The sequence below is a fragment of the Cajanus cajan genome, chromosome 7 (genome assembly GCF_000230855.2).
Source record: "Cajanus cajan strain Asha chromosome 7, NIPB_CcT2T_4, whole genome shotgun sequence".
NCBI lineage: Eukaryota > Viridiplantae > Streptophyta > Magnoliopsida > Fabales > Fabaceae > Cajanus > Cajanus cajan.
Window position 1 is genome coordinate 37,674,567 of NC_138523.1, and position 15,583 is coordinate 37,690,149.

Here is a 15,583-nt window from a genome sequence, read left to right on the forward strand (position 1 = left end):
AAAAATAATGCAATTGATTGAAACATAGCTACAACTACAATAAAAAACCATTGAAATTTTTTTTTTCTTTTATTTCTCTCAAACTACACAACTAAATTTTTATTTTATTTGTTACCTATTTTTACTCACTTATTTATCTTTTCTTTATTTTTTTCTATTCCATTTCTCATATATACTTCTTCTCTCTCTATCAAACACCCTCTAAATTAATAAGATTTTTAATTAAATTATTATGAATAAAAAAGAAAAAGTGATTTAATTGAGAGATCATATTAAAAAAATTATTTTTTTTTATAAAAAATAATTATTGATAAAATTAATAAATGTTTTGCGACGATAACATATTTAATAATTTTAAAAAATTCAATAATAATAATTATTTAATAAAATGTAAATATATTTATTAAAACAATCATTAGAGTTAGGAGGTGAGATTCCACATATGTATAAGTACTTATGTTTCATTTTCACGTCTGTAGTTATATATATATATATATATATATATTTTACATTTTTTACTGATATTTTTTTATTAAAATAAAAAAAATACAAGCTAATCCTCGGTTAAGAAAAAGTGCAAGTGAACTTATTTTTCAGAAACCAAATAATTCGATCCGAGAAACATCCCAATTCAAAACATCTACATGTTTTTTTTGCCCTCCCTCCATACAAACCAACAAATTCAAACAAAGCAGTGTCATATATTATATCTCTTCACATCATTCATGATTAACCAAAGTGAAGGAAGGACTAATAATAAACACTCTCTTTTTCATACTTTCATAACTCCTCTCTCCCTCTCATCACTTTCACTCAAACTCAAACCCCATATTTGTCAATCCTCGTAAGTACTTTTCATCATCGTTTTAGTGTTTCATCTCTCACAATAAGCAATGCCGTTGACCCACTTCTCTATACTTTCTTCTCGTCCTTCTTATACATCTCTCTCATGCTTTTTCTCTTTCCTTATTTTGCTCTTTCCGCGTTATCGAAAAATCTTTGGATTCGTTCTCCCTCCTTTCGCTTTCACTCCATCCATTTCTTTTTCAGTTTTCTAGTTCTGGATGTAGACAACGCAGATTTTGCCTTCAAAAAAGTCACAAAAACCTTAGCTTTTTCGACCAAAGCTGAATGTGATCACACCCCAGTTTGTGTGCAGTTTTTTTGCTTCATCCACGCACTGTTTTTCTTATCTGTAAAGGGATATTCCTCAGAACATGAGAGGGAGATGCACCTAGCCTTTTTTCTAAGCTTTTTTTCCTTTCTCTTTTGGTATATTCTATGACCCCAATTTTTCGTTTCTCTTTTCTTTTTAATATTTTAAGGACTCAGAATATGTCTCAGTTTTCCCTGCAACTGGGTCTTAAATATTGCCGTTGAAAACTATTGAAAACTAGTTTATTAACATTTCAAACAATAAACATAGTTTTCTCGTACAAGAAAGGATAAAAATATCTCGTGTCAAGACCCGTTTTGTTGTTTTTTCTCCCTTGATGACTTAATGAAATTTCTATCTTTTATCATAAAAAAAACGCCCACATGGATTTAGATAATCCTCGTTGTTGCTATTAAACCTCCAGCACCCGCGTTCCCGTGCCATTTTGTTGCTTCTGACTATTTTTTGTTGTCTTATTTGGTTCAGTTGGAGAACATCAATGAGAACAGAGTTGAAGAAGAAAATTTCCAAGGTACGAAGCATAAATGTCTTTGTTGTCTTCTGCTTTTGGCCATACATGTTCTTTATGTCTCTGATCCTTTGTTTTTTTCCTCTCCATTTCGGGTTTTCAGTCTTCGTGGCCAAAATTTGATGTAAGAAAGTGGCTCAATATAAGGAGCAACCATGACAAGTTTCACTCAGATTACTCTCTAGCAGGTAGAATTCGGTTTTCAAACATTAATTTTTCTCCACTTTTGGTTAATTACGATATTCATATAACTAGATTTTTTGTTCTTATTTTTATCACCTTATTTATTACATTTATAAGTTTTTTTTCCGATTTTTTTTTCCACCCGTTCCATTCTGCTCAAATTTGAAGTCCACGATTCACTTTTGGCATTTTGATTTTCTGTTCGTGGGGATGAAAACGTGGGTTTCTCGGGTAATTTGAGAATTGAGGGACAAATTGGGGTGGTCCATGGGTTCGTGTAGTGTGATTAGACCTGATGGAACAAAAGGAAGCGACTTTGATTAAGGGTACGCGAAATTTGTTACCGGGGTACCTGGGTCCCATCTTGGACGTTTCCATTGAATCTGCCACGTGGCTGGCTAATTTTCTGGAAATCAATTTAGCCTAACTTTGAACCTGCAATTGCAAAGGCCCACACGGTTTTAGGTTTCATATATAGGGTCTTTAGTTACTGTTTATTTATTATTTATTAGGCCTGCTTTAGTATTGATTTTGGGTTTTATTTTGAAAGAGGGGTGGCTAATGGACTCCACAAATGCATTGAAACATTCGGTACCAGAGAAGGAGGCGCCATCTCTCACTGACATTGACACGCTCACCCTTAGGTAAACACACCCATCATACCCTATTTGAAGTGTAAATATGATGTTATGTTTTGTGATCTGGCTAAAGCTAAAATTATTGTTCTTTATATTTTACTTTTTGGTAAAATTTTGGTTACATAATTGCTTGTAGGATGTTTGTGGGGACGTGGAATGTGGGAGGGAAGTCCCCGAACGAGGGATTGAACTTGAGGGATTGGTTGATGTTGCCTTCACCAGCTGATATCTATGTCATTGGGTATATTATTTTATTATATAATCTCATTTGATGCGCCTATGCTAGTATATTTATTTCTCACTTCAAGGAAGCGTTTTAAATTTCAACCAGTACAGGCTCTGTACTCATAATTACGGTGTCAGTTTCCACAACTGTAATTCTTTTATTATTGGTTATGGTGACTCTAGTCTCTAGAGGCCAGATCTCACACGCTAGAACACAATAAATTATTTTACTCTTTAAAATAAATCTCTGTTTCTACTTTGTATATACCTTTTACTACTACAACTGGTACAAGGAACCTTGAACACAGCTAGTTAACCCTTGTTTAGGTTGTTATGCATTTGGATATGTTCACTGCTCATTGCTAACGTGCATTTGCATTTTAGCTTTTGGTCCTCATTACTAACGTACATTTGCTCATGGCCTAGCTCACTTCACAATTTTGCCCCTCATAATTCTAGGGACTTGAAATAATGTCCATGAGAAAATCATTTTTACTTTGTGTTTTGATTTTGCGTTTCACATGTGATTTTAGATATAGTGTGTGTTTAAATTATAATTAGAATGTTAAATTTAGTTAAACTTAGCTTTTCAAAATAACTTTCAAATAAAAGTAACACCCTTTCAAAGATTTGATTGTAATTTACACTCAATGAAAAGTAAAAAAAACATTGTCAAACATAATAGGTACCGCATTTGAGACCAGTTAACTGATATCACAAATTTCAAACGTGTAACTAAATATAACTGTAGTTATCACAAACAAAACATGATTTATCCTTCGAGTTTCTAAACACACTACACTATCCATCACACTCCATAAATTTAAGTCTTCCATACAAGGGTAAAAGGATTAAATACTAATTATTTTGTTTGTGTTGCATTGCACCTTAGGTTCCAAGAAATTATACCTCTAAACGCAGGGAACGTGCTTGGGCCAGAGGACAGTGGCCCAGCAGCGAAGTGGCTGACCCTTATTCGTGAATCCTTGAACTCTAACACATGCTCCAGCGGAGAAACTTCTCCTACATCGTCTTTTACTACTACAAGTAAACAAAAACGCTATTATTGCCTAGCAGCAAGTAAACAAATGGTGGGTATCTTCTTGTGCGTGTGGGTACGTGCTGATCTTTACGACCATGTCACCAATTTAAAAGTGTCTTGCGTTGGTAGAGGCATCATGGGCTATCTTGGAAACAAGGTTGGCTAATAGTTAATTTGCTTACATATATTATATATCATATACTTCTTTGACATTTGAGATTAATTTTAGTACTAGAGTGAAGTATGTGAGATTGTGATTGCTTATTACTTTGTTTTGTTGGTTAATTAACAGGGTTCAATATCAATTAGCATGACACTGTACCACACAACGTTCTGCTTCGTTTGTACACACTTGGCCTCCGGAGAGAAAGATGGTGACGAGGTGCGAAGAAATTTGGACGTCTCGGAGATATTAAAGAAAACTAAATTTTCTCATTCATTCAAATCTCTTGGTCAACCACTCCCTCCTGAAAGCATATTGGAACATGAGTATGTTCGCTCTTTCTAATTTGCGAAAGAACCTGATAAATTTCCATCAATTACATGTAGTAACTGAATGGCCCTTGAATTTTTTTGGTATCTCCAGTAAGATTATTTGGCTTGGGGATTTGAATTATCGCCTTGTTGCTGGTTACGATGATACACTTGAGCTACTGAAGAAGAATGATTGGCAGGCACTATTAGAGAAAGATCAGGTAATTATTTAGCTATTTGTTGTGTGTAAATTATTACATGTTCCTGAATCACAACATGATCATAGTCTTGGTCAACCTTTATCACTGATCTATATAACATGCAAGTTAAGCTTTTCAATTTATGAAAAAAACTTAATAACACTTAACTATTTATTATGTAGAGACTAATTAAAAATTATCAAAATTACTTAATAATTTCTCGTATTTGATATTGCCAGATTTTTTAATAAAACTTGATTGTGTCACATGGACATTAACTTTGACCATGGTGGTATGGAACTAAGAGCTAATTTCTTGTTTCTTACATAACATGTCCTTCATGGTGTGTCTCTTTACCCTACAATCATGTTGTATTGATTCCAATTGGCAGTTAAGGATAGAGCGGAGAGCTGGTCGAGTATTCAAAGAATGGAAGGAAGGGAAGATATATTTTGCTCCAACTTACAAATACTTATTTGATTCTGACCAATATGTTGCTCAAACCAACAAGTCCAAGGAAAAACGACGAACTCCGGCTTGGTAAGATTTGATATATTAATATTCCTTTGTAAAAAGCTAAACACTTTTCTTATCCATAATGGAAATGTCATTATATGCATTATTGCCGTCTGTTTTGCATATGCTCTGACGTTAGTGATGCCATCTTGAGATGACTTTTTGGGATTAAGATATCTCTAGTTTAACATAATTTTCAAGCATAATTAAGCATCTTCACTTGGTTGGTACGTAATAGCAATACCATTTGCAATTCTTTATGAAGTAATCGCGGGTGCCTTTGAAAATGATTTGCTTGTGGTGAATTCTATATTCGCAACTGTGCATTGTTTATTGCTGAATTAGTCAACCATTGGTGAGTGATTTAAATAATTATCCTGCAAAACCATTGGCTATGTTTTATGACATAATCCAAAATGGTTAATGATGGGTCTCTGGGAAACACTGTATATTTTATTATGATACATGATAGGACCATCACCTTCAGAGATTAATTATCCAAGTCCTCATCATTTTCAATATAAACCACTTGAAACTTCCACCCAATTTCATCGACCAATCACATAGATCTTCACCCAAATACAACATTTCCTTTTTTTTTTTCCTCTTTTGGAATAAACTGAATTAAACGATGTCAGGTTATCAAACCGACCATATTTTTTTTAATTATCATGCATAGAGGCAAGCAAATTGCTTCTAAATGATATAAAGACTAAAATACACATTCAGTCCCTCGTTTTATTTTTCACTTTTACTTTACTACTCAAATTTAAAAAGCTTTATTTTTATTTCTTAGTAAGAAGTTTTCATTAGACAAAATTTATGTGTTAGTTTATCATACTCAGGCAACTTGATGACACATAACAGATTATGAAAAATGTCATATCAAATACATAATTATTCAGGCCGGTTGATATAAAAAAAATTGATAGAAAAAGTAACCTAGTACCTATTAGGAACAATTTAAAGGCCTAAAATAAATTTTTGACGTTGTTAATTGATGAGAAATAACTGTTAATTAAATTTGTATTTAAATTTTAAACGAAGATGAATGTTTTGATGTTAAAGTAAATTTTTGGTTGTAGGTGTGACCGAATACTGTGGAAAGGTGAAGGCGTGGAGCAGTTATGGTATGTGCGAGGAGAGTCGAAATTCTCAGACCACAGGCCAGTGTATTCACTGTTCTCGGTGGGGGTGACATGCAAGAAGCTAAGCCCCTCAATTAGGTCTTGTCCCTTGTCATCATCATCTTGCTTTGCTAAAGTCCAGGCAGAGGAACAGCTCTTGTTACTCACCAGGGCACAACAAAGACACCACACCTGCACGGTTCTGACTTAGCTGCTGCATCTGCATGTGCATGTGCATGTCAGCATGTGCATGCATAGCATACAATATCATTTTCCAACAAAGTGAAGCGTGTGATGACACGACCACCAAGTTGCCGCAGCTCGCGGTGTGCCCTGACAACATGCTGTGAAGTGAGGGAAATCAGCATTCAACAACGTAGTAGAGGGTAGCCCAGGTTGGGGTTCTGTGTTCCTCACTTTTTTCTTTGGAACATGAAAGAATCCATTCACATGCCAGCGAGCCTTGGCATCTGGCATGCACCCTCGTGACATGTCGTAAATAGAGAGGAGTGAGGTAGTAATGATTAGAGGAAAGTGAAAAAACAAATGCTATCTCTAATCATGCGTCTTGGGGATGATTATGATTTCCATTCTTTTCATATTCGGCTTCGTCGCCGTCGAAAAATGTAAAGTACGTCAAATGTGTCACTTTTCTTATCGTTCTTCGATACAATGTATTATTCAATTTTCTTAAGTAACAAATCTATAGCAGCTTAATGTATAGTACTTTTGTTCATGTCATTGCAACGGGTATCTTTGGTAAAATGTTATTTTACTGTTGGAATGATATGAAAACGACAAGGTCATGTCGTTTCTTGTGTCTGGACAAGGGTGATGATAATTTGATTATCATTGAATATTTCTAGTAATAGGAGATGCAGAGGGGTTAAATGTTAAAATTATTCAATAATACCGTTTAATTTTTGTTGTTGTTTTTTTTATATGAATTTCATAATTAATTTTTTTATAACAAAGAATGATAATAGTTATAATAATAATAATAATAATGATTATCAGAATAATAATGGCAAAAATATGATGATGGTAACTTTCACTACACCAAAATTAGGTTTTTGTGGCAATTAATTTATTCTTTAGCGGCCATATAAATGACCATTATTTTTTTTACCAGCATTTAAATAATGGCTGGTGTATCCAGTGTCGCTAATACTATTACCGGCATTTATATAAAATGCTGGTAAAGACCTACTAAATTGTCGGGAAAACTTATTTTTTTTAGTGGCGATTCTAGTAGCCATTTTAAAGGCTATTAAAAGTTATTTTTTCAATTGTCTCCTTTCCATCCATTTAGTGACTTTTATCTTTTGCTAGTAAAACTTTAAATAATTTATTCCTATAATTTTATTTTCTAAATTCATAACTTATATATTTTTTTTTATCTCTAGTCGATGTGAGATTTGTAAGGTGAGGGTTGTCTTCTATTTATATATTTTTTAATTTATTTTTTTAAAATTATCTTATCTCTTAAGAGATGTGAGATTTATAAGGTGAAAGTTGCTCTCTAATTGTTTTATAGCACTATTGAACTTGGTAATAGTGGGTGATTTGATACTAATTTATTATAGTGAATTAAGAGTCTAACTCAACCCTATAAATCAACTTATTAGGTGATAGTTATTACTCACTTATATATTATTTAATTATTTTATCTCTAATCGATGTGGGACTAGTTTTTTCAATAAATAATTGTCGCTAATAGTAAACTTTAGTGTAATATAAGTACATTTTTAGTGACTATTATATATTATTAGCCATTAATATTTTTATTATATAATTAAATAGTGGCAATTAAATTATTGCCATTAAACAATTGTCGTTAATAACAAATTTTATTGTAGTGTTTATAACAGAAGTAATAATGACATTCATAATAAAAATAATAATAGACATTTATAATATATATATATATATAGCTAGCAATTGTGTTATTGCCCATGATAATAATTATGATTATGACAAAAATATTATTTTCTTTTTTATTATAAATAAATAAATAATTTTATGTTTATTAAAAGTTTAATTATTTATATTAATTTTTGTTATTTTTATAGATTTTTTTATAAATTATCTTTATTATAAATGTCAAAAGAAATAATGTAACCGAAAGATTATAAATTAAAAGATGAATATTTTATATATAAAAAAAGATATTATTAAATAATATAAAAACAGTTAAATTTACTTATTATAATAAAGAACAATAATGGTAGAACAAAGAAATTGCATTTAGTAAGCGGAAGGTAAAGAAGAATTCTTCCTTAATACAAGTTTTCCTTTTGAATAATTTTTTAATTAATAAGAAATATAATATGTAATTAGTGATGGATATAGTAACAATTATAACGAGGATAATTAAATTATTATTATTATTATTATTATTATCGTATGCAGACAAAAACAACGTAATGATCTAGCTCAGTTCCGTCTCTCGTGATAATTTTAAATTAACAAACAATTGAATAACTTTATCCTATGTTATTGACTCAACAAATAATAAACTAAAATAGAGTGTAATATCCTATCATGTCATTTTTATCATAATTAACGGTCGAACTCTAAATGATTATTTTATGCATTCAAATAAAATATATCATACTGACAAGTTACACAGGTTAGAATCGACAATTATGAAACATTTAGGAGTTTAGTTCTACATCATATTGAAACTCCTCTCCTATCATGAGTCGAAAATTAATTCGTAAATTTGATCTCTTAAAACGTGATTGATCCGCAAAATTTCAGTTGAGTTCTAAAATACAATTTACAATTTCAATTTTTTCAAAGACAAATATTAGTAATTAATGAGTTATGTTAGTTAGAAGAATTCAAACTCCCTTTATCTTTATCAATTTTTAAGTACCATGCTTGAGAGATTTTCAACTTAAAATTATAATATTTATTCATTGCATGATTTGCATTAGCATGAGCATACACTCAAAAACTATCCCTCCTAAATGCTAATGACAGTATCAATAGGCTTATTAACTCATAAAGTCACAATTGTTACTTTTTTTTTTTTTTACAGCATTGCTTTGCTACCTAATTTTAGAACACATACTTTGGTAAACATATTTGAAGGAACTTTGGATGAAGCCACATAAGGTCCAAAGAAATGACCAATACGGGCCTGAGTTTTGCTGATGGGCCTACTTTGAACCCAACTACAGGTCTACAGCTGTTCGTTCCCGCAGTTAAAATCGATAATATTTTAAAATGAGATTTTTATTTTTATTTTTGTTAGAAAAAATTGTTAGTAGGCTCATGATATATACACCTCCATTTTTTTACAAGTACACCTCCTTTATTTATTTTTTTTAAAATTATAAAATATTATATTTTTTTAAAATTTTTTAATTTTACACCTTCAACTTTTAATTTGCTACTTTCTTTTTTTCATACACTTTTTGTTCTCTTTCAATTTTCACATATTAACAAAATAGGTAGAGTGAAAGAAAGGTAAGAGGGTACATGTAAAAAAAAAAAAAAAAGGGAAATGTGTGAAAAAAGGTACTAAATAAAATGTTGTAAGTGTAAAATTAAAAAAAAAAAATTTAAATTTTAATTATTTTTTAAAAGGAGGTGTACTTATAGAAAAAATGAGGTGTATATATCATCAACCTTGTTAGTATCACATTCCCCGACACGGTAAATTTTTTTTAATAATTTTTTGAAAATCACAAAAAATGTCTCACCGGTGAGTTTGTAAATTTTAATAATTTTAAATCTTGTAAATAATGATCCAACCTATCACGATTTTTATCGAAAATATTCAATTTGATAAGACACATATACAAATAATACTCAATTTATTAAATCGGCTATAAGGACGAGAATAAGTATATAATTACTTGTTGTTGTTCCCATCTCCGTTTTAAATTTCTAAAAATTTAATTTATTTTTAAAAAAATTTACTTGATATTTATATAATCCTTACTTTATTTTAAATTTATATCAAGTGAAACTTAATTAATATAATTTTATAATTGCTATTCTATGTTAGAATTTTGTTTTTTTTAAATATTTTTTTACAAGAAAAAATATTTAATTAATTTCTAAATAAGTACAAGTATATACATGTCAGATATTGAGAACGAAAATTGTAACACCTCCACTTATTTATGTTTGTTTATTTATTTATTTTTCTATGTGATTTATGTTTGAAATTTTAGATAAAAAATTTGAAATTTCTAAAATATATGAATTTACTTAGAATAATAGATACTAGTTAATATTTGTTCTATTTTTTAATTTTTTTAGAAAATAACATGATAAAAATATTCTTGATTAATTACATATTCTCAACTAACATAATTTTAAAAATATTACGCATTATATTCCATAGTGTAGAATAATCTAGTAGGCCTTGACCTCTCAAATATATTATCTACTTACTATCTAAAACCAAATAAATATTATTAATTTATGAATTATTTAGGGTTAAATTATAATTAAATTATTTAATTAACCTTAATTTTTTTAAGATAGATACCAAAATAATACTCTTTAATCTATGAGAAAAATAAGTAATAATAATTAAATGGATTAAAATTTAATTTTAAAGTTTAATTAAACTTATTGATTAAATAGAAATATGAATGAATTACTATATGTTTTGAATGCAAATAGTTATGCGAGTAAAGTTATAGTAAGAATGATAATGATAATGATAATAATAATAAATAAATAAATAAAATATATTAGAAGGAAATTGAAGGTCATATGTCAACTCACATGTCAACCAGTTCAGTTACCTTGACTATCTAGAGACGAGACTTCCACACCATAGTCGAAAGTGCATGTTGCATTATCACCCTCAACCTCAGCCACTTCAGTAGCATAGACATTTGATACACTCATGTCACAAATCAATCATGCCACTTACTATCAGACATCTCATCTTGATAAAGCCTTGATCTTCTCGTTTCTCTAAGATGACCGAGGTGAACCCTTATACGGTAACTTAACCCTATTAACCACCAAGAGGGTTAAGATACTTGATGTTATTAAGTTTCTAGGGTGTGATATGAGTTACAAGGCCCACCAAATTTAAATATGATCAATATAAATTGTCCCACATAACGAGATAAAAATTATTGTTCATTTATTATTCTTACCGATATTTGAGTCCATCTTCATTTAAGCATCCGAATACTTTTTGTAAGTACCTTGTCCCTTACTCAAAGAGTTCAGTCCAAAGGAGTTTCGAGTTTGACATAGAGATTTACTAATGTGTCATCAAACACGTAGAAAAAAAAATAAGACTAGATTGCAACATATGGATTATATGAATAATATATATAACTATACAAGTTATAAAATTAACGCAATTAATAATAAATTAATGAAGTCGAAACATTTCATGTCTTTATATTTTTTTTAATAAAAGTGTTTAAAAATTACTAATATTTGTTAAATCAACTAGTATTGTGATTAATTCTCAAACCTTAAGATCTTGAGTTCAAGTCTTATATTTATAAGAATGGATAATTTTTAATATCATTTCATGTCTTTATATATATATATATTATTTTAGATAATTTTATTCTTTAATTTTTAAATATATATATATATATATATATATATATATATCACATTAAATTATCATCTTTATATATATTATAGATAAAAGAAAAATAAAGAAAACACACAGAATGCGTAGATGAATTAAAAAAGGGTGATGTGATTAATATCACGTGCACTTTTCTAGTTTTAAAAAAAGAAGAATAATGATGGTAAAGATAAAACAGATAAGATGGATAACAGTAAAAATGTGTGGCTTTCTCTCATACCCCTAAAATTAGGCCTGGGCAAAAAATTCCAGTCGATCCAAAATCGACCAGATCGATGGTCAAATTGGATGAAGCAAATTGATTCTCAAGTATTTCAAATTTTTTTGGATGCAACTTTCAGGTTCAAACGGATTTGAATGGTCGGATTCGGTGTTGGAATTTTCTCATCCGATAAACCTGAATCTGACCGTTTATTTTCTTCGTTTTCATCGTTCCACCTTTTGTTACTTCTTCTTCTTTCTTCTTCTTCTTCTTCTTTTATTTCACTCCGTAAACATCCTCTTCTCTTCAACCTTTCCCTGCCATGGCCACTACCGTTGAGAAGCCCCCTGTTCCCTACTCTGGTTGACGAGGGTGGTGATGCGGAAATCTAAAACTCAGCGATTTCTCCCAACAAAGCAGTGACGGAGACTGGCAAAGGATGACGATGAAGGGTGACACGGGATGCTAGAGGAAGCTTCTCAAATCGATGAACTCATTCGATGAACTCGTAACCCGCACGGATTGAACCCCCAAAACCCGAGTTCTTTGTCGGTCAAAGATGATCCTTGATTTTTCTTAATCAATTTCGGACGATTTTAAGAATTTTGGTCTGAAATCGGTCGTGGCCGACCGATGCTCAGACCTACCTAAAATTATCAACCCTATTGTAGTACAAATATGCATTCAAAAAACTGAATCACCATCTTTCACATACACAAAAATAGAAGATAAGCTACACCGTGTTATTTCAACTAATATCTTAAAGGTAAGGGGAGAGACGGCGTGTTTAATTTCACTTTTTTTTTCACAAAGAGTTTAGAGGATTGGAATTTGTTTCCTAAAATACCTTTTTAAGTTTGGTTTGAATATAATTATATTGTGTTGTGGTTTCTTTTATACTTATCCTATATTATCATAAATATATCCTGATTTTTAATTACCACAAAGCTATAAACTTAATTGGAAATGTAAATAAAGAATATGTTTGTAATTTATGATTGATAGTAGATTTTACTTTACTTACAAGTATAAAAATAATATATATATATATATATATATATATATATATATATATATATATATATATATATATATACGTGTGTGGGGTAATGATATTTGCTTAGAAAATTACCTTTCTATATGTAATAACAACGTCCTGAAAAACTAAGAATTTGCAATATTTAGATTATGCAATGAATATATTTTCGTTAGATTTTTTTTCCAGATTTTATATACTAAATAGTTATAATTATTATTTTACATGTATATTGATTTATTAAATTATATTGATTATGAATAGTAAATTGTTTTTTTTTACATTTTCTCTAAAACAAATGAATAAAGATATATATATATATATATATATATATATATATATATATATATATATATATATATATATATATATATAGAGCAGGGATCTGTTTATTCCGAGAATAAGTCTATCTGAACTTACTTCATTCAATAACTCATATTCTATATCAAGTTAAATTTAAAGTTCTTAATGCATAGATTAGATTTGTAAAATTTTAAGAAATTTCAAAATCGTTGGATACTTCGTTTCTTTAATTCAAATTGACGGATAACATGTAATCAGAACTACTACTGTCGGAAAAAATTTTAAAACTCTAGGATTAAGTCTATCTAGACTTATTCCATTCAATGACTCATGTTCTACATCAAATTTCAACGATCCAACCGTTCAATTTAAAGTTCTTAATACATAGATCAAATCCACAAATTTTTAGAAAATTTGAAAATTATTTGATACATCCATTTCATTAATTCAAATTGACAGATAATCATAAAATTATTTTATACATTGATTTGAATAAATGAAACAAAGTATCAAATGATTTACAATTTTTTTAAATATTTGCATATTTAATTTATGTATTAAAAACTTTAAATTAAACGGTTGGATCGTTGAAATTTGATGTAGAACATAAATTATTAAACGAAATTATTGTAAATAGACTTATTCTTGGAGTAAAAAGATCGGTTAAATACCTCTTTTAGTCCCTTACAATATTTTTTTGTTTCAATTTAGTCCCACTTTAATTTTAGGTCTCAATTTGGTCCCCAATAATTTAAATCGTTCCAATTTGCGACTTCCGTCTAAATGATTTAAACAGAGTTAACTGGTGGCCACGTGGATGCCAGGTGGATGCCACGTAGGTGGATCCAAAAATACTTGAATAAACTTGGAACCAGAACGGCCCGTTCTGGTTACACTATTAGTGTGTAAAATTTGCACCTGGAACGGGCCATTCTGGTCCAGAATTTCATGCACAAAAAAAAACAAAATACAAAGCATTTCAAACACTAGATTTAGTAATATTATTAATGAGGATTAATAACTTCAATTACTAAACATTTGGGCTATACAGTATATCATTAAGGATGATGCAGTGTATTACTAAGGACAATGGTAACAAGTTTTATTTCATTGTTAGTCAAACTGGAGTGAACCACTTACTACCAAATTGACACTATACAGTCAAGGATAAAACGAAACAATGTTTTTCCTTGAAGTCATTGACGATGTACCCCAACAATAACAACCTGTTCTTGAGGAGGTACCCCTAAACCCTGAATTTTATTTTCAATTTTTGAAATATATTGCGGCATTTTAGTCAAGATTTTGAACTGGATAAATTCAAATCAAAGAAATATTTTGGAAGGTCTTATCATATTTGATTTTTTTATAGTTTTATTCATAAATGAATATTAATTTATTGTATTTTTTATTTATTATATATTTATTAATATAGATATAACAAAAAAATACAATAAAAAGCATGACGTTCTGGAACAGGCCGTTCTGAATTCAGAACAGCCCATTCTAAAATCAGAACGGCCCGTTCTAAAAGCAGCACGGCCCGTTCTAAAAGCAGAACAGCCTGTTCTAGTTTCAGAACGGCCCGTTCTAGTTTCAGAACGGGCCGTTCTGGTTTCAAGTTTTTTCCGGAATTTTGGCGTCCACGTGGCATCCACGTAGATGTCACGTGGCCAACAGTTAACTCTGTCTAAATCATTTGGACGGAAGTCCCAAATTGCACTAATTTAAGTTATTGGGGACCAAATTGAAACCAAAAATTATAGTGGGACTATATATATATATAATGGTCGATAGTTTGTAAAACACCAAATAATTGCTAAAATAAGAAGGATCCACGTGGAATGCTCCTAAAATAGAGACCTGCCATGGTAATTGAAACTCATTGAGCCATCATTCATTGCTGCCAATGCCAGGACAACCTACAACAGCAGAGCATCTTTGACCACTTTTGTTGAAAAGAAAAATGAAAAAAAATTATAACTCAACCATCTATTATAATTATTTTTCTTCAGAAATTATATTTAAATTACAATTTTACATATAGACATGCCATAAAAAAGCAACACATGAAGCTGAAGTAGCAGTATATATGTTTAATTTATAGGTTAATATAAATTCTAATCCTTTAACATTAATGTTAGCTTAAATTATAATTTTGATTATTTAATTTATTTTATTATTTTTGAATGGTTTAATTTGGGCTTTTAACTTTTAAAAATATTTGATGTTACCCTTCCAACCAAACTAACACTAACAACGTTAATAAAATTGATCGATAGGATAATATTGAATATCCTTTAAAAATTAGATAATCAAATTGAATCATTTAAAAATTGTGAGATCAAATTGAACATTTCAT

At 29.8% G+C, this 15,583-nt stretch overlaps 1 protein-coding gene across 2 annotated transcripts; it reads left to right on the forward strand.

Moving 5' to 3' along the window:
• Positions 1-562: 562 nt before the first annotated feature.
• LOC109790688 (type I inositol polyphosphate 5-phosphatase 8) lies at positions 563-7,031 on the forward strand. Of its 2 annotated transcripts, none has more exons than XM_020349884.3 (10): positions 563-844; positions 1,643-1,688; positions 1,789-1,873; positions 2,419-2,512; positions 2,643-2,747; positions 3,624-3,930; positions 4,066-4,262; positions 4,360-4,468; positions 4,839-4,987; positions 6,049-7,031. In XM_020349884.3, the coding sequence occupies exons 1-10, from the start codon at positions 645-647 to the stop codon at positions 6,299-6,301; spliced, it is 1,545 nt and encodes a 514-aa protein (XP_020205473.3). In that variant the 5' UTR covers positions 563-644; the 3' UTR covers positions 6,302-7,031. The 2 variants fall into 2 exon arrangements, with proteins under 2 accessions (XP_020205473.3, XP_082915717.1); XM_083059591.1 differs by lacking the exon at positions 563-844 and adding an exon at positions 916-1,272.
• The last annotated feature ends 8,552 nt before the right edge of the window (positions 7,032-15,583 follow it).